The sequence below is a fragment of the Eucalyptus grandis genome, chromosome 11 (assembly GCF_016545825.1).
Source record: "Eucalyptus grandis isolate ANBG69807.140 chromosome 11, ASM1654582v1, whole genome shotgun sequence".
NCBI lineage: Eukaryota > Viridiplantae > Streptophyta > Magnoliopsida > Myrtales > Myrtaceae > Eucalyptus > Eucalyptus grandis.
The window spans coordinates 11228048-11251557 of NC_052622.1; the positions used below are offsets into that span (position 1 = coordinate 11228048).

Genomic DNA, 23510 nt, shown 5'->3' on the forward strand with positions numbered 1-23510 from the left:
CGGTGGATCGTAGAATTTCCAATATTCTCTTCATCTTGTTGCTTTTTTGTATACTCAATTCCCTCACACTTGACCCACAAAGAACATATTGAAAAGAAACAGAGTAACTCGACTGCTTACACAAAACCTTTCATTGAATAGATGAGTCAAGGTGGAACATATTTGAAAAAGGTCAAGAACAATCAAAATCCGTGTCAAACGCCAACAGTTACACGATATAGTCCAGCTCTGCACCAAGGATACATACATACATACAGATGCACAATAGATTCTTGGGAATCACCGAGTCATCTCAAACAGGTAAAGAGAGGCTCCTTTGATTTGCCAGACTGGGTTTTATTTCCCACGAAGTGACCTGTTGTGCTTCTTCCGGTAGTATAAATGGCAAAGAAATCTCACGGATCATCAAGTCACCACAGAAAGGGCATTCACTGGCAATGGCATCGTCCAACTGTGACCGCAGCTATAGATTTAAAAACAAAACACAGAATGATCAAATGAACTCGTTACTGTAGATTTGTCAAAAGACCCAAAACTATCATGGCCAATAAGAAATAATAATAAATTCTCAATCTGAAAAATCCTTTAAAGCTTGTCAAATGAACACCATGATAAGTCAAAAGTAAACCTTCTCTGCTGGGGTCACGCTTGTGATGGATTCTTCATTTATGCCACCATTTTGATCTCTCCGGGTTTCACTACCCAATAGGGTAAGTTGCTTCTGCAGGTCTAATATGTACTCTGCCTGGAAAATAATAGTTTGAAAACAATGAAATTATTGGCGAAATTCCATATAATACAAGCTCTAAAACCAAATTTTTTGAAGAGGATCACAAAATATGAGAGGCTAACCATCGGATGGAAATTAAAACATAGAGTTCTAAGGAACTATCTATAAGGTCTAACTTCCAACTTCACTATGCCTTTATCCTATCTTGATCACAGTGGATAGAGTTAATTAAGAAAGACATGTCCATTTATAAAACTCACTTTTTCTTGATACAGGAGGAAGAAAAATCTCCTAATAACATTTGTCAATTTCCTAGTTCGGAAGATACACATACCATCTTCAATTACTGCAAAAAGGAACATCTCTACTTCGACTTAAGCTAAATTAAGATAAATGACTACAGGATTATTTCAACTTCAACTCCACTTTGACCATCCAATCCTATGATCTTTTTACATTACATATATCGAACATCCTTGTCAAGTTAATGATAGATAACTGGAAAGAGCACTCATTTGGCATATAATGTTAAAATAAGCAGAACCTAGTCAACTTACTTGGGTTTCATTGGTACAGCGTGTGACATGAGCTATCAAACATTCCGCATGGAAAGCATGTCCACATGGAAAAACATAAAAAGGAGCCATTGGTCCAGTTGATGTATATCCCCGAGTCATTCGATACTCCCCGCTCACAGTCAGAATTTTACGTCGGCAAACCTGGTAAGTTGTATTGATTTGTCATAATCAGCAAGTACATGAAGACAGGCAAAAGTAACTTTAAAACTCTGATTGAAGCGGCTATGAAATGACAGAGATAATCAACCAAGTTAATGGAAAAACTGATGCAACATAAAGCCTTCACAGCGCAAGGTAAAAGGAGATAACTAGCTCGTAAAACAAATACAAGAGCTGATAACAGCCTGAGACAAATGGCAACTAGATAAACCAGTGATCTCTTGTTGCTTATTTTACACTCTTGTGTCCCACCTCTCTAACATCATAAGCACTGTAGTTGCTCCTCTGTGTACTCTCTTAAGGTTGAGTTTGCTTATTCATTCAACAAAAGTTTTAGTTCAACTAATTCTAGAGTACAAGTATTGCCATATACTTCGTTTTAAGAAGAGATAAGATCTTCGTCATTTTATCTGCAGCTAACTTCCAATCCACAAACTTTCATCTAATTTTGCAAGTGTTTATTCTTTGTGGCAAGTATAGAATCCTCATCACATGTTCATTTATATAACTAACCACTTAATAAAAAAATATTCTTTCAGCTTTGACCCATCACATTCCCCTGTGTCTCATCAATGGTAGGAAGTCTTTCTGTCCTTTCTTCTACATAAATTATCTTCAGTTGAAGTGAAAAGTTGAGTGTATACTCCAGATGCAATTCTCATTGCTGAATCATTTTCTTAAAATAGATGATTTTAACAGATTTTCTTCTTGTTGAAAATAATTAGTAATTTTGAAAATTTGCTCTTTCCACAAGAATATATTAGTAACTTTTGACTATTTCTCATGTACTTTCAATCGCTGGCCCATCGATTTCCTTTTACTCTGTCTTAATATTTGTCAAACCAAAAGTTAGACTTCAATCTTGAAGGACTTCATCTCATCCAATCAATTCCTTTCAATTAACTTTCCCCCTGGCTAGTGAATATACAAAAATCAAATGTTCCCTCATATGAAGTCAATGAATACGTGAACTCCTCAAGAACATCATAAAATACATACCCCACATTCCTCGTCACGTTCAATGACAGCATATCGCTGAGCAAGCGCGCTTATATCATTTCTGATATTGTCTGCACCATGCGTTGCATCATTCATCTCCTGTTTTAGCTGTTCAATTTGTTTGTTGTAATCCTCCAGTGATGAACATATTGCCTCCTATACATTTATAAGATTAAAACTTAAAGATGACCAAAGTAAATTAGACGTGTGAAGGCATATACGTGATTACTCTAGAATAGGCATGCATTGATAAGCCAGTTTAAGCACATGATAAAAAAGTCTCAATCATGACGAAAGATTAATATGTAAGTAACAGGGGAGCCGCATACAAGCCATTAGACATACACCTAGTGTAGGTTCAATAGCATTTTGGTTTACTTTTCCAAGGGTGAATGAAGTGTCAGATGCAAACGTAACAGACCATATTCTTTCAGCAAAAAGTTAGTGTAAGAAGCAGAAAAAGGGTTTGTGATAACATATATATACCTTGAAGTCATCAATAAGGGCGAAGTCTGGAAAAAATGGCAATATATCTTCTATCTTTAAAAGACCATCTGTTTCTTTGAGAAATGCTATTGCTCTCCGAATGTTTTCCCTTTTTGCTCCTTTTTCCTGCTCAACAACATGCTTGGCAACCATAAGCCAAAGCTTCTTTCTCAAATCTTCATCATCTTCAACTTTGTCAGCTTCAGCCATAGCAAGCTCAGGATCAACCTGATTCACCAAAGAAGCATCTTAACCAATCGAAGTATAAAATCCTTGAAGAGCTTAAGCAGTAAGATCAGCCACCAAAAGGTTCACGAGACAAAAAGTCTGCTAAAACAGCACAGATTAGTGCAACCATAGCAGATATTATACAATCAAGTAATTGTGATCGTTCTGGCAAACTCAGGAGATTGCACCGCATAAAAAGATGAGGTAATGACAGTAAAATAGAAGAGTATAGCAAGAGCATGTGATGACAAGGAGAAAATGAAGAGAGTTCCTGCCATAGTCCCAAGAGCTATTTAAAAAGGCCCAAAATGTTACAGTAACTAAGTATTCACAGAAATGGAAAACCATAGAACTTCTTGGAATTCTGTGATACATGTTAAGAGTAGCATTGATTGGAACAGCATCAGAGGCTGTCTGCCAATTTAATGAAGATTTCCTCCACAGGGTTCTATCTGTATCAACCAACTGAAAACCACAGAAAGAACCATAATCGAGGTAATAAAACCTTATAAGAGCCACCAGCATAAGATATATTTCCAAACAGAAATTTCTGGGAGCAACTTATTCCCGTATGTTGCAAAAGACAAGATAATTCGGAGAAAATGATGACAGATAACCTTCTACCAGGAAAATAAGGATTACATTAAATCCACACAGCTTAAAAGAGAGTAATGCTCATAAAGTTTTTGGCAAAAGAAGAAAAAAACTAACAGATAATGTGAGAGAATGCTACAAACCAGTTATTGAAAGCCCTCAGGGAAAAAGCAAAATTGAAGTCAGATGATGACTAGGAACAAAAAATACCTGCAGGGCAAGAGCAACTGCTTCTTCATGCATAGACATCATACTGTATATATGAATGCAGGCGCGCATTCGCTTTTCTTTGAGGCAAAGGCGCAAGGCATACTTGGGATCATAAAAGAATTCTGGGCCATTTTCTCGTCCTTTTCCAAATTTGCATTGTAGAAAACGCAGAAGGGCGCTATCATCTTCCTAATCATCATGATAAAGCAAACCAATAGTCATACTTAATTCTTCCATCATTTAAACATATCATGGCACTACACCGAGTGAAAACTCTCATTGCAACTTCAAATGGCAAGATCATTCACCTTCACTAGTTAGCAGTTACTTACAAGACTTGGAAAATAAATTATGTCCTTAGTCCATTGATTTAAAAATTAATTCATGACCAAACCATAGAAAGGAGATATGCACGTCATAAGATGCCTTGAGAAGCAGAAACAATACCAATGCAGAAGGAAGTTACAAAACAAAAAAAATGGATGGAAGGTAGGCAACTACTTAATTAAACCAAACGCTCATCCTATAGGCCAATAATCAGGTCAATCACTGTTATTTATTTATTTATTTTTGGTAAAAACAGTAATAATAATCAGGTCAATCACTGTCAGTCTCCTGTTTGTTCATAAATGGAGCACTGCTCCTTGTAAATGTGCATTGCAACCTAACTATTTTCTATCCTTGGTCTTGGGCATCAAAAAGTGGACAGCATCCATGCAAACAAAAGTCCAAGGTCATGACAAAGACCATGATACCAGGTGGTCTTGTTTCTTCATCAATGATATCGGAACGGAAACAGGAGTGATTTATTATATGCTTAGAAATTCATTTTACTTAAAAGTTACTACAAGAAAAGACCAATTTGATTGTTTACGACTGATCACTACCTGGTACCTATTTAACTGACCACAATGGAACAAATGCAAAGACACGGGAAAAAGATGTCATTCTGATTACAGCAACACGACACAGTTGTCACCAGAAAAGAGGGATATTGACAGGGACACAGTGAAAAGAAAAGCATTACGAAGCAGCTTAAACTGAAAAACAGAAAAAGGGTCACCTGCTTAGCATACAAGGAAAGAAGTAAGTTGTGCACGCCTGGATCCTCATTATGCAGACGATGGACAGAGAATTCCAAATATTTTATGACTTCATGAGTTTCGTTCCTACACGTTAACATGCAAAAAGGAGTAACAGGTGATAGAAAAGATCTTAATGGCCAGGAATAACAAAAAATAAAGATAAGAATTTGTGAATCATATAATTGTCTCATACTTCCCCCTTGTCAGCGGAAGAAGCAAATAATCACTAAAACGGATATGGAAGTTCATAAATCATATTATCATATCATCAGCTGCTCAAGAAATGACACAAGACTTCACAGAGAACTCCATTTAATGTCAGATTGTCTATCTTTTTTATAAAGGGATAATGGTAACAAAAAGAAGAGGCATGTAGAGAAAAGCTAATAATACAAGAAAATCCAATATAAAGTTGAAGTTTGACAGCGTTAGAAAATCCAATTTAAAAACTTTAAGGTATTAGACAGATGAAGGCTACATGCATATAAGGCCTGGACAAACTTGTAGATAAATGAGGTCTGCAGATTAGCAAAGTAGGGGCCTAATAGTAACTAACAGAGTGGGTCCATATCTTATTCGCACAACAGGTAAGTTGGTCAAACTAGGAAATTATCTTAATGTGATTGGAAAAAAAAAATTAAAAAGGATCCCATACTTAAATTAGGAACTTGATTGGCCCTTTAAGGACAACTCTTAATTTGTGATTTTTTATTCATTTTACTATTTAATAACTTGTATTGCGATCTTATAACTAAATATTTGTAACTTGCAAAACTAAACATACTCTTCAAGTAATCAACTATTATTTAAGGATAAGATAGGAGAATAGTGATCCGTAATTATGCATAACCGCGTATTGGAATTCATTCAATTTGAATTGGTATTATTCATATGATAACCCCTCTTACATGCAAACTAGATAAAGAATGGCACAAGGGATGAACGGGTAATAGGACATGCAGGAACCACGCACAACACGAAATATTAAACGGGACATGAATAAAAGACTTGGCTCTAAGACCATATGTTAAGATTAGAGGATCGACTAGAAAGAGGAAGAGAGGAACATCAGGACAAGTCATTTTTGCTCAATGCACGTAATAAATAGAGAAAACCTCACAAAAACCCTAATTACCTTAATTAATAATCACCCGTAACTAATTCCTAAAGTACTAAATATGCTTCAACAGTTTAAAAAACAAAGTTACATGGTCTTCATAATTACAAGTGTATCCATTGACCAGGACAAAGTACAGTATTCAATGCGCCACTAAAAAAATACAATAAGTTAAATCTCGTTTCTGCTACCCCGAGTTTGCTGTGGAACAAATAATTAGGCTTGTATTGATTTACACATATTATACGCAAAAATGAATTTTACTATCATAATAAATTCAGCCCAAATTATATGCTTAGAAAGGGTAAAAAAGTTTTACTTTGCATGAGGTTCATTTGAGTAACGCATCATTGCAGGGATAAGCTTCCTTGGATTTAGGTCTTTTCTTGTCATCCATGACTCCACAGTTTCATAGGCATCAAGCATGATGAGGTCTGGAGCGAACTTATACTGCAAATAGAGCAATAAACAACATATTATTTTCATGAATCTGCTGACTTTGTCTCCATAAAATTTAGTAGGTCACTGCCATAAGAGAATAAGGAAAAAGCAATTTGGCAGCACCATCATGTGTTTACAAGCAGTAATTTGATTTTTACCTGAAGATCAATTGGAACAGCAGGTTTCTGGAGCACTTCCAATGCTTTCTTGGCTTCTCCTTGCTTTAATGAAAATTAGAAAAAAAAAAAGAACAATTACCACGCAGTTATGAAAATGAATGAGATTACGAGAGTGGTTGAAAAGTGCATTGTGTTTCCATAAGAGGTCCATAATTTGCTACCTATCCTGCAAAATTCACATCTTACGTTCTGTCCACAAAGAAAAATGACTGTCATTTGCATATTCCTAGAGAGTAAAATGGACCAAGCATCAATAACGGCTGTAATACGGCTCTCTATAGTTTCACCACAAGTAACGTCATCTCCTGCCTTCCATCGAGAATTAATTTTTTCTCAATCAAGATTGCCTAACATAATAAACTCATTCATTCTCCAGCAGACACAACTCCAGTTTACTATGTTCTCATACGCAATGACAAAGATCAAGTACTTGTTGGGACCCACAGAATTCTGAAACTATGCAACCATTTGGTTACATGGGAGGAACATCTGAATTTTCATCTAAAAGAAAGCTAAGCTTACGTTCGTCCCTTCAGAAAACTTCCTTTGTATGTCAGAATTGCCCTATTGTTATGTAATAGTTTTATGAGATCAGAGAACATTTGCATCTGACACTTGAGGAGGTTAAAATTAAGCATTGAAAGCTATTTTCATGGTAATGGACAGTATATTGAAATTTAAAAAAATAATACTCCCATGGATAACTATATGCATTGGTGATTAAACCGAATACGGAAAGTGCAATTCACCTGTATGTAATGATGAACTACAATCTCGTACTGCTCCTTCAGACTGGCAAAATACACAAGCTCTTCAACTCTACCATAACTGAAGTGGCAAAATACAGAAAGAGAAGTAAGTGTAAGAATATAACAGGCAGGCAAAGACAGTGCTACAAAAGAAATGTTCATTCATCTTTTTGCATAAATAGGACATCATATTTATATCAAAATGATGATTCTGAGCATATCAAAGCCTGAAAAACATATTAACATTAAGAGAATTAAACCAATTAGACATGTAGTACATAGGCAGGTAAAAACACAGTGCTAGAAAAGATATGATCATCTTTTGTTTAAGGATGAAAGCCTATGTGTTCAAATGGTAGTTCTGAGCACATCAAAAGCTCAAAAAAAGATAAAATGAAATCAACAGGAAAGAAGCCTAATTAGATGTATGAGATATATCCTCAGCAGATATTTTCCACCTCCAAATGGCTAACCTTTCCAGAAGTTTCATCGTTGTTGCCTCATCCAAAACATCCTTACAGTCACTTAGAAACGCACGGAATTCTTTAATAATTGTGTAGCACTCCGAATTACGGTTTTCCAAGGCCATATCATCTTCTAAGAGCAACCGGTTTATCTGACAAATAACCAGATGAAATCTCCAACAATTAGATATCTGGTATTTCAATTTCAAAAATAAAGAAAAGTATAGTGCTAATGCCTTGACATCAATTAGGAAAGGAGTATTCATGAAGTATGAAATTGGAATGTGGGAATCAAAACACAGATTTCAAAAGAAGATTTATGCAGCAGCAAGTCTGGAGCAGTATAATGGCAATATTGCTGCTACACTGTCCATTATATTGGTAGTAGATTGGCAATATGGATTAGATGAAGATATGCAATGAACTTGATCTTTGGTGAAACTTCTAAATATCGTTTCCCAACATTGTGCTGCTGATCAAACTTCATATGGGACCGCAGAAAGTGAAGTTCTAGAGAAGCTTTTGTTTAATTTACACCGCCAAGTATTACATGAACATAGCATTCTTGACTAATAAAGTCGTCAAGTATTTTTTACCATTCTTTTCAATAAGTTAGGCCCTCATTACAGATTACTGATGAAATCAATCACTTAAATTTTAATCAACATAGCACAGAGGATGGATGCTCAAAAAGTATAGCTACTATTGAAGAATAATATATCAGAATAATTCTTTTCCACAATGGACTAGTGAAAAATTCCAAATGGCTAAGCACAGCCGAAAGAGATGATATCACAAAATTGAGGCAAAGAAGCAAAACCTTGTCCAAGTACAGTTCAGTAGTCCAAGTTGAAATCATGGTGATTGGGCACTTGTCATCTTTGGTAAGATTATCGAGCTTCCTTAACAAAAAAGTTCTCAGAGCATCCTGCAAAAGATGAAGACAGAATGTCTGATGCAAGCTGAAAGAAACATAGTAAAAAATGAAGACCAGACAAGAAAGGAATAAATTCATTAGCCAGAAAAACTCCATGACATTGCCATGACTGGAGACAAAATAGTAATACACAGTTCAGACACCAGCAATAACCTGTTCTCCAACGCCAATAAATTTCAGTGTGATCTCCTCGAATGATAATACGTAGTTTATCTGCAAAATATTTGCCTGTCAGTATTTTCTTAGGAATACGCAAGTGTATTCCATCATAATGTTCTCAACTTGTCCATTAGACAGGCTTTTCCAGAATAAACCAGACAAGGATGACTAAAACGCATATGACAGATACCACAATGACCTTGGGGATTCCCATATACCAGTTTAAATTCCTATGGAATACCATTTATCTATGCTTGAAAGAAGACGACTTCCAGAATTTTGTGTACAGCAGGTACTATGTATTGAAAACGTTCACTGCAACCACTAAAGTACTGTTGAGAGTATAGATTATAGCTACATAGGGAAAGTCTTGTGATATCTATCGGAGAATTTCATGCAACACAAATGGTTCAGAATTATTCCAAGTGGATTATGATATTGATCAAGTAAAACCTTATTAAATAAAGTATTTCAGACTTCAAATACTTTCATGAATCAGGGAACTTACTTTTGCAAAGAAGGATGCTGCTCTGAGAAACTCCCTGGAGGCAAATGCTGCTTCAGCCTGCACCAGACCCATGAGATCATACACTATCCAAATTTATTGGAAAAGGAAGAGCAGCTAACACTCTATCTTCATATTTGGATGTAACGATCACATATATCACAACAAGAATATGAGGTGTGACCTGAACTAGATAAACTTGGTCGCGTTGAAGCTGGTCACGACAATTTACTAAAGCCGCAGCATAATCCTTGATGTCCAGATACACCTTCCACATATCTCGCCCTTCATCATTAACTGACACCTGGATTCATACCCAGAAACTAAATGGAAGAGTAGGGCACAGATGCCGGATATAAAAGAGATGAGCTTGTCATAAAGACCAAACCTGGAAAATGGAATTCTGGTCATAGGCATAAAACAACCCAGCAGTGGCATCACTGCATAATCCAATTATACCTCTTGAAAGTGACTCTGATGTCTGATCAAATTGAAGTTCCTCGATTATCTGCTCACTGATTCTGTTTACAACCTACAAAAAGAAAAAAATCCTGAGAAACTCTTCTAAAGACTAGAACACGATGGAATTGAACAGAGACAACTATAGACATTGACAAGCAAAATAACAGGATGGAGAGATTTGGACTGATTGTGCAATCCATGTTTATGAGCTTGTAGTGCAAGCACAGACATGTTTGTACCTCCTAAGTCATAAACCCAGGAAATCATGAAGAACTTTAAAGGAGCTGATATTCTGAGAAGAGAAAGGTGATTGACTGACTGATTACTCTTATGAAAGAAGCGATATGAAAATCCAAACACTTTTAGGGGAGAGAACATGTTCTCTCTAAGGAAAAAAGGAGTTGCAAGGTAGTAATGAAAATTGTGAACATCACAAATTATCTTGTCGGCCACCTTTGTTTACTTTCTTTTGGAAATATTCATGACTAATCATGTTTATGTGTCTCTTAGTGCAAGGACCTAGAACAAAAATCTAATCTCTTGGATCGGTCAATGCCAAGAACCATGAAGCACAATGAAGCTTACAGCGTCACCGATAATTTTCCAATTCGGCAATTGCAAGGAACTATCTAAACCTTCTCCATGTTGCCCACTCACTCGCTACTAATAGTCATACCATCAGGTATCAATCAACCATTCTTTCTAATAATTAATAATAGAACAAGTCATTTAGGCATATCCGCTTCAGATAAAGGACAATTCCATCCAATTAATCATCACAATGAGCAATATGCAATATACTATCCTTTCGTGAATGCGAATAGTGAAGCGACTAATCACACAAGAGATGAACATGGATTCAACAAACTTTCCTCACCTAATATTCTTATGTGAGCATTCACCACTATATATATATATATTTCTTTTCATAAGTGAGCTATGCTCACATTTGGAGATATTTATCATATAAGATCTAATCGTCATTCAAGAATCCAAATTTCAGAGAAAGCATGCAATGGCCAGACTCAGAATCAATCTTTTCATTCCATCCATGAATCCCCTAGAACACCCTGACAAGGTGCTTTTATAAATTAAGGATTCCTTTTTTCTGCCTCCAATTAATGCTAAAGAAGCCGCTTATATTTCAAAACAGAATGGGACTTCCCCACCATAAGAGCAGTCTTTTAGGGGCCTAATAAAACTATCTGTCCAGGCAGCAATCGATTTCTTTTTGGTCAAGACTCTTCCTACTCTGCAATTATTAACCATCACTCTGGAGAACGTGATAGAACAACTGGAAAGGTAGCTCCTAGAAAAGATATCAGTCAGGTGTAACAAGAACTGGCCTTTTTTCAGAAAACTGAAATGCAGACGTGAGGGAAAAAAAATATTAAAAGGATAAAAAGAAAGTACCAACAAAAACACACCTTAACTTTGTTCGCGATAAGAAGCAAAAAATGAAACTCAGACACTGCAAAAGAACTTGGTTTAAGTGCCTCAGACCCTTCACAAAGTCTTGAATAGTCCAAAAGTGCCTTATTCTCCACAAAGTTCTCGTCTCCATCGGCAAAACTACACAGAGATTGCGAAAGTTTTGGTTGGCATGGCATTATGTTACAACCCAAAATATGGTACAATATCAAACATATGATGCTACCAAAATTGAGGATGGCACCCAATGCACCAAGTCTTCCAAGTACCAACAAACAAATGAATAAGGCAACCAAAAGTAACTCTGGTAGCCTCACTTTTTTCTTTCTGCTTTAGTAAAAGAAACTTCACTAACAGGAGGCAAGGGAATTGTGAATCCTCACAAAACCAATTGCAAAAGAGAAGATGCCTGACGCTATGAATTCAGGGGTAGCCTCTCGATCTACCACTAAACCACCAGAAGGCCATCATCTATACCTGTGCGTTGCACCAAAATTTAAGCCACCATGATAAATACCAGCTCCAGAAAGCCAGGCAAAATGCACAGCTCTTCTTTGCTTGATGAAGAAATGCAGTTCACTGAAAGTAAGCAAAAACACGAGAGAAATACCATTTCAGAAAGGCTATTACTCATAATAATTCTCTCTAGGAATGAATGTCAGCTGAATCACCAACTAAGAATCTACAGATCTGGCTTTGATATTGTCCCAAAAACTATGTTTACATCCAACCCAAATTTTAGATTGAGCATAAGGGGATTCATTTTCATTCTGTTTGACACCATTATATCGTATCCACCCTCTCAATGCCATGTCATCCACTTCCATAGTTTTTGCTACTTGCATTACCACTTTTATAGTTTTGACTCCGCCACTAATTGTTGGTCATTTATTTTTTTCTTTTCCACTCCAGTTTCTAATTAGACATTTACTTCCTTCTAGGGTCATTTAGAATCTTCTTCCAATCTATTATAGCACTGTTCAACATGAACTCCTTTCAACATTGCGCCATGGGGGCCTTTTGGGGCTGGAGATCAGGGATTGGTCCAAGGCCCAGTGTTCGAAGCCAGACACTACATCTGCTTAAGCCAAAAACTTCATATTCAGCAAATAAATTTGACAGGTCTGCATAGTTGAATAAATCTTGAACTGGAGGCTTATTATATATATGTGTACTTGGCTAACTACGCCACAAAATGTGTCTGTGACATTCAGAAAATGACTGGTGCTGAAGTTATCATTTTATGTTGCAAGAGATGGTCATATCAGACTATGGCTGAGCAAGCTTGAAGCATGTCCATGGGCAGAAGAATGCTAATCAATCCATGACCAAGGAATGGATATTTATGCTTCTGATGTTGCAGGCTTGTGGCACAATTTAGGCCTTTTCTTGAGACAAGTAATTCAAGTAAAATTATAAGATAAGAACACAGAAGTAGCGAAACTAACATAAAAAGAAGGAAAGGCCCAGGGGGGAAAGGATTGGAAAACCCACTTGCCTGTTAGGTATTTCGCCTGGAAGCTCCATGAAATGCACAGCACGATCTAAATATTTGGCAAAAACAGCCTAGAGTGTGCCCACGAAAAAGATTAATCAGATGGTGGTAATAAAGCCTAGAAGAGTACCTACTCAGATGATATACCTAGATAAAGCAAGGGCAAGGAGAAGATGCATTAAAGCAGACAGGATAAGCAGAAAACATAAACTGAATAGAATGATTATATCAAGAAAGTTATAGCATCACCACCCAAAAAGATTTCATCAGAAGCTTTAATGTGGAAATAAACGGTCTCTCACGAAAAGGCATTTTTGTAGTGATAGCATGCATGCAAAGAAAACATCTGGCTTATCTTTCAATTATAAGCAGCAAACAAATTTGATTTTCATTTAGCAAAATATAGCTATGTCATCATTATCTAACTGTTAATGTGGAAAAGTTCAAGGACTTTCAATTTCCATCAACAAGTCTGGAACCAGCAGCATTGCTTACTATTGATTTTATGTGCCATTATTACAAAGTTCATGTAGAAATTTCTTTCAATCAAGTAATTGTCAAATAACTACCCAGTCAATATTTAGAGCAAGAGAGTGGAGTATTCCACTTGTTAATTGCAATAAACTCAATGAACTTATTTGTTATTCTACACTTACTTCCAGTGATCCAATTCCAGTGAAAGAATAGAGTCGTGTTGGAGTAACAGCCATCAGATAATATCTAGTTCCAGTGCTTACGCTAGCGGTTTCCATCTGTAGAAAACAGATAAAAAAGATCCCAATAATGTCTCAGTCATCAAAGGCCAAGGCAAGTATCATCTATAAAGCAGACATTAGCATCAATAGAAAAAACAGAAATTTAAAGTGCAATCAGTCAACATTGTTTTTCCTGACTTAAATTTTAACTGCTTCCAGCACCTGACATCTGAGACTAGAAACATTTGGGGATTTCAATTTTATAAAACTTGTATTAGATTATAGATGTTCATGCTACCCAAATATTTCTATCCTTTATTCCTTTACACAATCTAGTTGTGAATCTCAGATGAGGATAAGCATCATGCTTGAAGATGTGACCATCTTCTTCTGTACCTCTTCACAACTAAAGCCTAGCTACCCAAAGAATTTTCCATTCTGAATCTTCAAAGGGGAACCTCTCTTTTGCATTAGCGACTAATATGTCATTGACCATGGGCCAGCATTCAATGCTTGGGATTCCTTTTGGAGTATGCCATTGCTCGCCATTGTCAAAAAAAAAAAAAAAAAAAAAAAAAAAAAAAAAAACAAACAAACAAACACTTGCTTATGCCATTTTCACAGTCAGCAGCAACATCCATGAACTGGCTACAAGAGCTGCCTCAAGGTTCTTTCTTACAACAACACTCAAAGCTTCTCCCACTACATGGAGTCAGCTAATGAGGGCTTAACAATAACTCTACAGTGTTAGCTTTCTTGTGACATTCTAACTGCAAATAGCTTATATAATAAGCAGTAGCGTAGCTTTCCTTCTGCACTAGACCATGTTCAGGTTTCTTATGCTTAAAATAATTAGATTGAGGGTTCCACTATTTAGCATCAGTTTTTTCTTGACGTCACCATCAATGAAGACAATGAAAATATCAAGTAACCTTTCAAATATCTGACAAACCAACAGCTGACCTTTGTTTCACTGACTGTTTATTTAGTATCAAATTAGACAAAATCTCATGATGTAATCCCTCGAAGTGAGACAGAGATCAGAAAGGAGAGGCATAAACATCCTTATGGTCAGCAAAGGACACCAACTAGCTCAGCGAACAGTGAAAAGTGAGTGAAACAAGTTCCACTGAAGCATACAAAAGGATACCTGCAAGCCAGTGAATGCTTCTGGAAGTTCTGACAGTTCGAACAGGAATTTGATATATTTCTCCCTTTTGTCCTTTTCATCCACAGCAATCTCATGAAGTTGGCCATTGTCCATTCCCAGGATAACTTCCTTGGTAGAAGCTGCTTTCGCAACAGCAAATCAAATGAGAAAAGCTGGATCACAGTGCCACTATCTTGATTTAAAAACTGGAGATATCCATCAAGGAAACAAACATTTACCTTCTGTTATCTGCTGTCGATTCCATGCAACCGCATTCACTACAAGACCTTTTAATTTGCTTAGGATGCGGGGCTTGCTCCACTTTGCATGGATATAGAAAGTGTCAGAACCACCACTGCCAGTTACACTGGCGATACAGTGGCTTCCTCCAGGATCAACAAAAACCCTGTGGATAGATTGCTCCCCAGGACGACCCACCGTGAGATCAAATTCTGGACGTTCAAGGGCATGTCCATTAGTTACGCTAAAGTCATTCAAATCCAACAACACTCGTGTGATATAATTTTCTAAGACATTAGACCTGCTTCGTTGCCATAAAGGACCCAACTCAGAATACATATCCATTCAATTGCCGCGTAGCACAATCGCTTCAGAAGGAATGAAGACTTGGCACACCAGCCAAACAAACTACACAAACTACTTAAACCCAGGTCAATTCTGCAGAATCATATCTACCTTCTCCATATCTTAACGGGATGAGCAAAAGATCTTTCATTGCTCGTAGAATACAATTCATATTGCCCAATTCTGTCATAAAATAGCTCTCTATCCCTACCATACCCACTAACATTATTTCGAGATGCCGAACCAAGCAAAATTCGATTTTTTTTTTTTTTTCCCTGCAATGGCAATCAAGGAACCTCCTCATCTCCAGCTTTCCAGCTAGGATGCACGAGACCACGAGCTTCCCAATCTCTTCAAACTACCACCGCTCCAAACGAATTGAACTTCCGAGCTAAACCGAAGCTGCGAATCAGCTCGACCAACGAACGAACGACGAAAAAGGGGAGAACGCACGCAAAAACTCGAGCTCGCGAAACCGGGAATCCAGAATGCCAAAGGAGGGAGGAAGGAAGGAATCGATTGGGGAAAAAAAAGAAAAAAAGAAGAAGAAAATTTCCTCACCGTGAGAATCTCCGACGCCAAAGTCGTGGCGGATGACCCATCCCTTGCTCGTCCCCAGGACGATCACGTCGTTACCGGCGGCCATGCACGTGATCAGGCCGCGCCCCTTGGCCGCGAACCTCTCGAGGAGATCCACCGAGAAGACCTGCCTCGCTTGATCCATCTTCAACCTCCCGCCGCTCCCGATCCCAACAAAACTCGAGATAGTTTCAATGGATCGCAACGATGGCCATCGACTCCAGATTTTCTAAAAACCTTTCATAACGGGAATTTCGCGGATGGGAGAAGACAAACCCTGTGGCTGTGCGCGACGCTTGAATTTCGCGGAGGGCCACCCCGCCGAACCAACTCTCCGCAAGCCCCACCTCAAACTGGACGCACCGTCTCTCCGTCTCCGCAGCAATTCGGGGAGTCAATTAGCTCAGAACTCAGATGTGAGACAGAGGGAACAGAATCGAAGGAGGCGACAGGCTCCGACCGAGCTCTCACCGGCGGTCTCCGGCAGAATGTCGCAGCGGCCGGACGATCAGGCGACGGTGGGGCGCGAATCGGCGGGGAGAAACCTGCTGGGGCCGTACAGATTGACAAGAATTCGGGGAAGAGAATTGAGAGAGAGAGAGAGAGAGAGAGAGAAGTTGGGTTTAAAGAGAGAGCATCGTTTTGGAGGGATTTTACTAATAAGACAGAGAGCCTGCAAAAGACTCCCGTTTGGTTTAACTTTGGAGAAATGCATGGCTTCGCATTTCCCCTCGAGTATCTTTAAAGGAATGAGCATTTGGCCTAACTGAATAAGAGCACCCCATGAAGTTTACCAGGACGGAAGGGTTCAAATCCCATGGGACATACGAGATCTTAAGCCCGCGGGGTGATCTTGAATTATAAAAAAAAAAAAATGAGCATTTGATGAAGGTAACAGTGTTTGGATACTCTTGTCATAAAAAATAAAAAAATGAACATTTGATGAAAGGAAGAGTGTTTGAATACTCTCATTTTGCAAAGTTGAAAAGAAAAACGAAAAAAAGTAAAGGAAAGAAAAGGAGGAGATGCTCCGGAGGCAACCGGAGCTGGTGGTTGTGATGGGGGAGGCACGGTGGCAGTGGTGGTGGGGAGGCAATGGGTCGCACGACCCACGCGCAGCTGTCGCTTGGGTCGCGTGACCTAGGCGAGACGCATTGCCGTTGCCTAGGTCGCATAGCCCAAGCGACACCGATACATGGGGTTGATGCCCGAGGTTGCCTGACCTCAGGCGACCCTTCTTCATGACCAGATCTAGCTAGCGAACCCGCAGCTGAGCTTCACTAGTGGAGCAACAAGCCTAAGGAGGAAGACGATAAATAGTAATTTTTTATGGTAAAAGAGGAAAACCTAATTATCAGTGAAGGCAATATTGAAAGAAAAATATCATTAAACTCTTATTTAGCATTCCGAAAATGCCGAAATCACAAAATAGGTCCCTACTTGCTTTGGGCTTTCAACGTTCCAAATGTTGGCGTTGGGCAAATAACACATCAAAATGCTAAATCAAACACTTGATATTTTTTCCATGAGGTTTTGGAGGCTCAAAGCCCTTGGAAATGTTAAACCAAACGGGACTTAAAGAGTGTTTTAAGTTCAACGCTTGAAACGTTGTTTTCTAGACCGGAACTCAAAGATTTTTTATTTTTTTTTTTTTTTTTTTGCAATTCTGTTGGGTTATTGTGAAATTTTCATACCTATCTTAGTTTCTAGCCTATTTCAATAAATTAGTAACGACTTCTTATTACAAAATTGACTTTGAGAGTGAGAATTTTCTTCCTTCCCATTTATTTTTGTTATTTTCATTATTTTTCATACATTTATATTTTGACTCTGCAAGTATTGAAAATTTTTAAAATTGACCCCGTATGTGTCGAAATCGCGTGTCGAAGTGTATTGGGAAGAGTTGACCACGTGTCGGATTTTCTGACAATTGTCAAAGCGTGTCAAAGCGTGTCAAATTGTGCCGAATACATGTCGGAGTATTAGACACGATACGAAGGCTCTCGGAGAGTGTCGGTGTTTCTTAGTCGCCAACATCAAATGCGAGTTTAGTATTTTTTTTCTTTCTTTTTCGGAAAGGGGATTCGGTAATTTTGATACCGTCATTTATTAGTCGTTTTATAGTTATCAGAATTTGAAATAAATAACATTGTAGAGCTGTGATGAAAAAATTGCAATTTTTAAGCAAAAAAGAAAAAGTTGCATTTTTATTAAGGGATTGTTAACACCTGACCTAAAAATGGGCTTGATGGTAAAGATATTAATAGTCCAATCCGGGTCATGACATTGCAATTAAACTCGTAAGGCTCACTCGATAGAATATCTAATAAGTTCGTCGATCATAAAAGTCACGACAGTACAATTGGTCCAGAAAGCTCGTTAAATGGAATTTTTGAAGGGCTCTCAATCATGATTTTTCTGTAAGCGGGGTTTAAGTGAAGTCCATGACACGTGAAGGAACGAGCCATGGCTGGAGGCCGCCGGAGAAGGAAGCCTTTAAGCTCAATGTGGACACCGCCTTGATAGCCGGTTCTACAACAAGTGCAGTGGCTGGCGTGTGGCGTGATGTTGCAGGAAAACTTCTCGATGGCTTTGCACAACAGATCAGGGCCCTCTCGCCATTTCAAGCGGGAGCCCTGGCTATCCAAGAAGGGGTTTTTTTTTTCTTGCAAGAATGGAAGAAAGAGAGTGGAGACAAATTGCACAGATGATGTTGACTACGAATACCTAATCTATCGGGATAGCACTAGAGAAGTACAGCGAAGGTTGAGGAAAGCGGCAGTGGCGGTAGTGAAGTACATTGGAATGGCACCGGGGGTTCATGAGGGAGAACTGCAGTTGATGAAAAGTTTCCGAGAAGAGAGTTACGAGGTCAGGATGAATTATTACCCACCATGCCCGGAACCTGAGTAATGGGCCTATCGCCACATGCCGACAACTCAGGGATCACCATGTTGATGGAGTGCGGCAACATGCCTGGCCTTCAGGTCCTCAGCAGGGACGGCCGCTGGGTCACGTTTCCACCCGTTCCTAGCAGCATTGTCGTGAATTTAGGTCAAATCAGGGAGGTTTACAGAGCACTGGATCAAGGAGAGGGCGTCCATAGTGACCTTCTGCTATCCCAGCCCATCTCTTCCAGTTGGATCTTCTCCACAGCTCCTCGCCGCCACTGGACTCACCCCTCTCTACCAAACCCTTTCGCACTCTGATGAATACCTTGCAAAGCTTCTAAAACCGCAAGCTTGATGATGTGGTTCCTATCATCAAGACCCTCAAGCTGTAGCTGATGCATTCATTCATTTCATCTTCTTCTTGTATTCTGTGTCATGAATATGAATTCAGGTCGTTCCACCTATTTTCACATTTCGTTTACTCCATAGAGGACTATTAGGATGTGAATCGTGACGACAGCAGATCAAACAACTGATCCAAGTCATTTCATGATTTTATCCTGAACTAGCATTTTTCTTGTATGGTCCATAATCGCAGTGCTTTAGAAACTATTTTACATATCAATTGCCCGGCTGACGTGGTGTGACGAGCGAATCACGATACTTGCGTAGTATGAATCTTAACGACCTTTATCAACAAATTTTGACAAATCTTGTCATTGATTAGCTTGGTGCTTTACTCGTCACTGCCACATGAGACAATCGATGAACAAAATACCATCTCCATAGCATGATCAACGCATTAATATAGAAGTCTCCCCTCTCATCAAATTTATCTCTAGTAAGATTGAGTAAAAGTACAATCTAATTTCCAAGCTTAACCAATAGTTGATGGAATATTACAGCTGCAAGTTTTGACCATAGAACTCAATCTCTTAGTCAAGACTATAAGAATTTCGAATCTGATCTCCTTAAAGTACGATAGTGTAAGACCAAGGCCAAACGTTCCGGAGTTTAATGCTTCCTTCTATTGTGCATCCCGCACATATTGGACTCTAAGAGCACTGAGGTTGGCAGATGCAAAGGAAGATATTTGCTTGTACTTCAAATAAGACATTAGAAGTCCTAGGTTTTAGTGGGATCTGAGTGAGGAGCTGAATTTTCATTGTGAAGACGCTGCTCTAAGAAGTGTTTCAGTTGCCTTCCCTGTTCTTCAATATTCATCTGTAGACTCCTCTGCATCTGTACGGTTAAGGAGGATGAAATTAAAACTTGCTTTCATATCATTGTTTTCTTGTGGAGACTTCTGAAAGTTCAGATGTGTGTGTATGTGTCAATGTGACAGAAGGTGACTTTTGCAGAATAGCAACCTCCAACTGTTGAAGTAGTCGCTTTTGTACATTCAACTGCATCTGCAAGATTCTATAATAAGCTTCTGCAATCAGCTTGCCTCAGTTGCCAACAAATATTCAATGGGCTTAGTTTCCTCATATCATGAATTCCTACTTTAAGGCAGATGGTGGACATTTGAAGGATGCAATCCTCTCATAAATAGTGCTTATTTTGTGCTCTTCTTAAGTCTGTACACTGAGTTAATAAACAACAAACAAGTCAAAGCTTACATTTTGAGGTCGTGCACTGGTTTTGTGTCAAAATTGTTCTTCTCTGATTTTCCTGCATGTACAATATGATTCATGCACATAAAATAAGCTGTCCTATTGCCAAACAAAGACTGTTTACACTTGGATTTGTCTTCAATAATAACAGAGTTCCTGTCTCTTGCAAGGAATGGTCATTTGTGCTCATCGTAGTGGATGCAAAGAACAACCTTCTTTAGATTCTGCAATGCGCTTCGCGCTGCGACATTTCTTTAGTGCAATAGACAAACAAAGTTTTGGTTTGAATTTCTGAGACAAAATGTTAAGTATGGGCATTGATTTTCAGCTAATAGATGAAAAGTCATTATGTTGCAGTACCTGCAAGTGACTCTTAATATGAAAGATTGTTAACCCCTTGACATCCATCAGCTTCAAAATTAACTTTGGTTTTGCTCCCGTGCCTGTCCAATAAATCATGACTTGGACGTCAGTTGAAGTTAATATAGACATTGACTCGAAAGTGACATTCTCTATCCATTACTTACTTTCAGCTCCTCCCAGACGATTTACGCATTCATGGAATTGGTTGTGGAGATGCTGAGTCTATCTAATTCTTCTTTTACCAGAAATAGCAGCTGCTGGTAAAATGGAGTTTCCACGAGGATCATCATGGGACTGAGGAGCAAGGCACTGCTGGTCTTCTGAATGATCATAAACCAATGATTCGCAATTTATTGATCTTGACTGCTGTAAATTACAAGTAAATAGGTTACAAGCATCTAAATCAACTTGCGGACGGCCAATGGAACATGTAACTGCAGTAGGAATAGAAGAAGAAGATGTGTTATTGCTTCACTTGTCCGTTGTATAGAGTTCACTTCTGCCCAGATTTGAGGCAAAACAGCTTTGGCTGCATCCTAATTGTGACGCTGGTGACTGACCACGCCAAAACTGATGAAAGCAAAGCTCAGAGGATGTACAGGTGCTCTGTTCTTGATCGTTACTTTTTGCGGTGCTCATATTAGAGCTATTGCTGCCAGAGGTTTCTTTCTTCATCACCATATGCTGCGAAAAATATGGTTCACAAGACTCAACTCGGCAGTGGATTGGTGGATGAGAGGCACAATGAAATAAAAAACTACAGAGTTATAATTGTTGGACATTAGGGATCATGAGGCATACAAAATGCCTTTCTTGATCAACAGGAGTAAGAGAGTTCTGCGATGAACTTCAAGTGGAGATTATCAGGGCCAAGGTCGCCACACGATGACAGATCAATGGTACACCCAAAAGCCAAAGCCCAATAATCATTCGGAGAAAAGTGTCTATTAAGACAGACAATTTGCCTACTTTATTATATTTTTAGTCTAGATACTCAAGATTTTATTATATCTTTAGTCTAGATACTCAAGATAATGCGTGAACACTGAATGATTTGGAAAAGATTTGCGAAAATGTAAATAGCGTTTAGCTTGAGTATCTAGACTAAAAATTACATTTTCATCGTTTGGCAATGACTTGACGAATTGTCATTTCCCACGAACTGCCAGCTTATCTCAGATTTTTGAACCGCTTAGAAAGCTTTTGAATGTTGTAAGCGCGGGGCAGGCATATGAACAAAGTAGGCCATACTTTCAGAACACCTATTAGACTCTTTGGTTCGCTTGAAACATTAAACAGATGAGAGCAGACTGCTTGTTATTATTAACAGGAACCGACAGCTGTTCCCAATATGATAACCCAAAGAAGCATACATAGGAAAAAAAAAAAAAAACAAAGCAGGATTATTTCTCTAATGTTATGGCCTCTGGATGCTCCATAGGATTACCTGGTCAGATTTATAATAGTAAAAGCCTGTGCTTGAGAAGTAGATCTGCTTCACGTCTCTGCTTGAAACTGAATTAAATAACGAGGAGAGAGAGCATTAATTGCACTCATTTTTGTTGCGTGCTTGTGATTGTTTCTAAGCAAGAAAACAAAGCTTAATGTTATTCGTTTGCCTTTCTGACGAATTTGTCGATATCTTTGCATTGGCAGAATCCTCTGAGCCTCTCAAACTCCTCATCAATCAACCACAACCTCAACCTTTGCATATAAGTCATTACCAACTAATCAAAACAAGTTTGTTAGATGGATTTTGGCCAATTTCTTTACTGATGGTGCTAGTGGAATAGGGGCAGACGGTTAATAACATATAGGCTCACTCTCTTTACCATATATCTCTTCAGTAAATAACATTTTGGATAGGGAATATTATTATAAGATGTTACTGAAATCTGGAATGCGAAGAAAATAGAGGATGCAAGCACTGGAGATGTGGCGGATGACTATTATCATTGCAATAAGGTCATCAGTAATTGATGCCTTTGGACGGAGCGTTGCCTCGCGCGTAGACATTTCTCCAGCTATTGATCATGTTCAAGCCTTGTAGTAATATGGACCATTCTGAATGTCGGCCCAAGTTTCTCCTTCAATTTTGCATTCTGATGGAATTGCAGGGGGACATACAGCCTGAAATAAGACAGGACTGGACTCCTTCAGATTCTCCGTCTCTCTCGGTCTAGGCTCTGGCCCCGTAAGCCTGTTGCATTGATTTATCTTGTCATGGCATCTGGGAGTAACATGTCATTGGTGATAAGTACGATATCTCCGTAGACCCAGTGACAGTCCTCCAAACTAGTGATTGATTCATTTGAAACAAACGTAACAAAACCATGTGAGTCAAAAGACGAAATTCGGGATAACCGGAGTCACCAACTGGATGGTACTCAAAACAGTTCCGATTCGTCGTGCTTGCACATTGGAAGTTGGGCATCTTATATTCTTCTTTTCTTTTCCATTTATTATAAGTGAAGACGGAGAGAATGGGGGAATTAAAGGGGAGGAGGATGGAGAAAATCCACGCCTTCAACAGCTCATCTACTAAAACTAAACCACACTCTGACTTTTAGTTGAGATTTGAAAGTGAAGGTCCAACTACTCCCCCAACACCCTCGACTCATGT

The 23510-nt window shown here is 38.5% G+C and overlaps 1 protein-coding gene across 1 annotated transcript; it reads right to left on the reverse strand.

The window, feature by feature from the left end:
* Window positions 1-108: 108 nt before the first annotated feature.
* Window positions 109-16749, reverse strand: LOC104424848 (vacuolar sorting protein 18). Its single transcript, XM_010037361.3, has 23 exons — window positions 16000-16749; window positions 15093-15305; window positions 14854-14993; window positions 13665-13760; window positions 13012-13079; window positions 11991-12092; window positions 11510-11654; window positions 10009-10152; window positions 9805-9924; window positions 9624-9680; window positions 9110-9169; window positions 8840-8947; window positions 8029-8171; window positions 7556-7634; window positions 6786-6848; window positions 6506-6636; window positions 5048-5153; window positions 3985-4173; window positions 2953-3180; window positions 2467-2622; window positions 1288-1449; window positions 629-745; window positions 109-463 (listed from the first exon to the last, which is right to left on the reverse strand). Exons 1-23 carry the CDS (start codon window positions 16160-16162, stop codon window positions 293-295), a joined length of 2961 nt encoding a protein of 986 aa, XP_010035663.1. The 5' UTR covers window positions 16163-16749; the 3' UTR covers window positions 109-292.
* Window positions 16750-23510: the final 6761 nt, after the last annotated feature.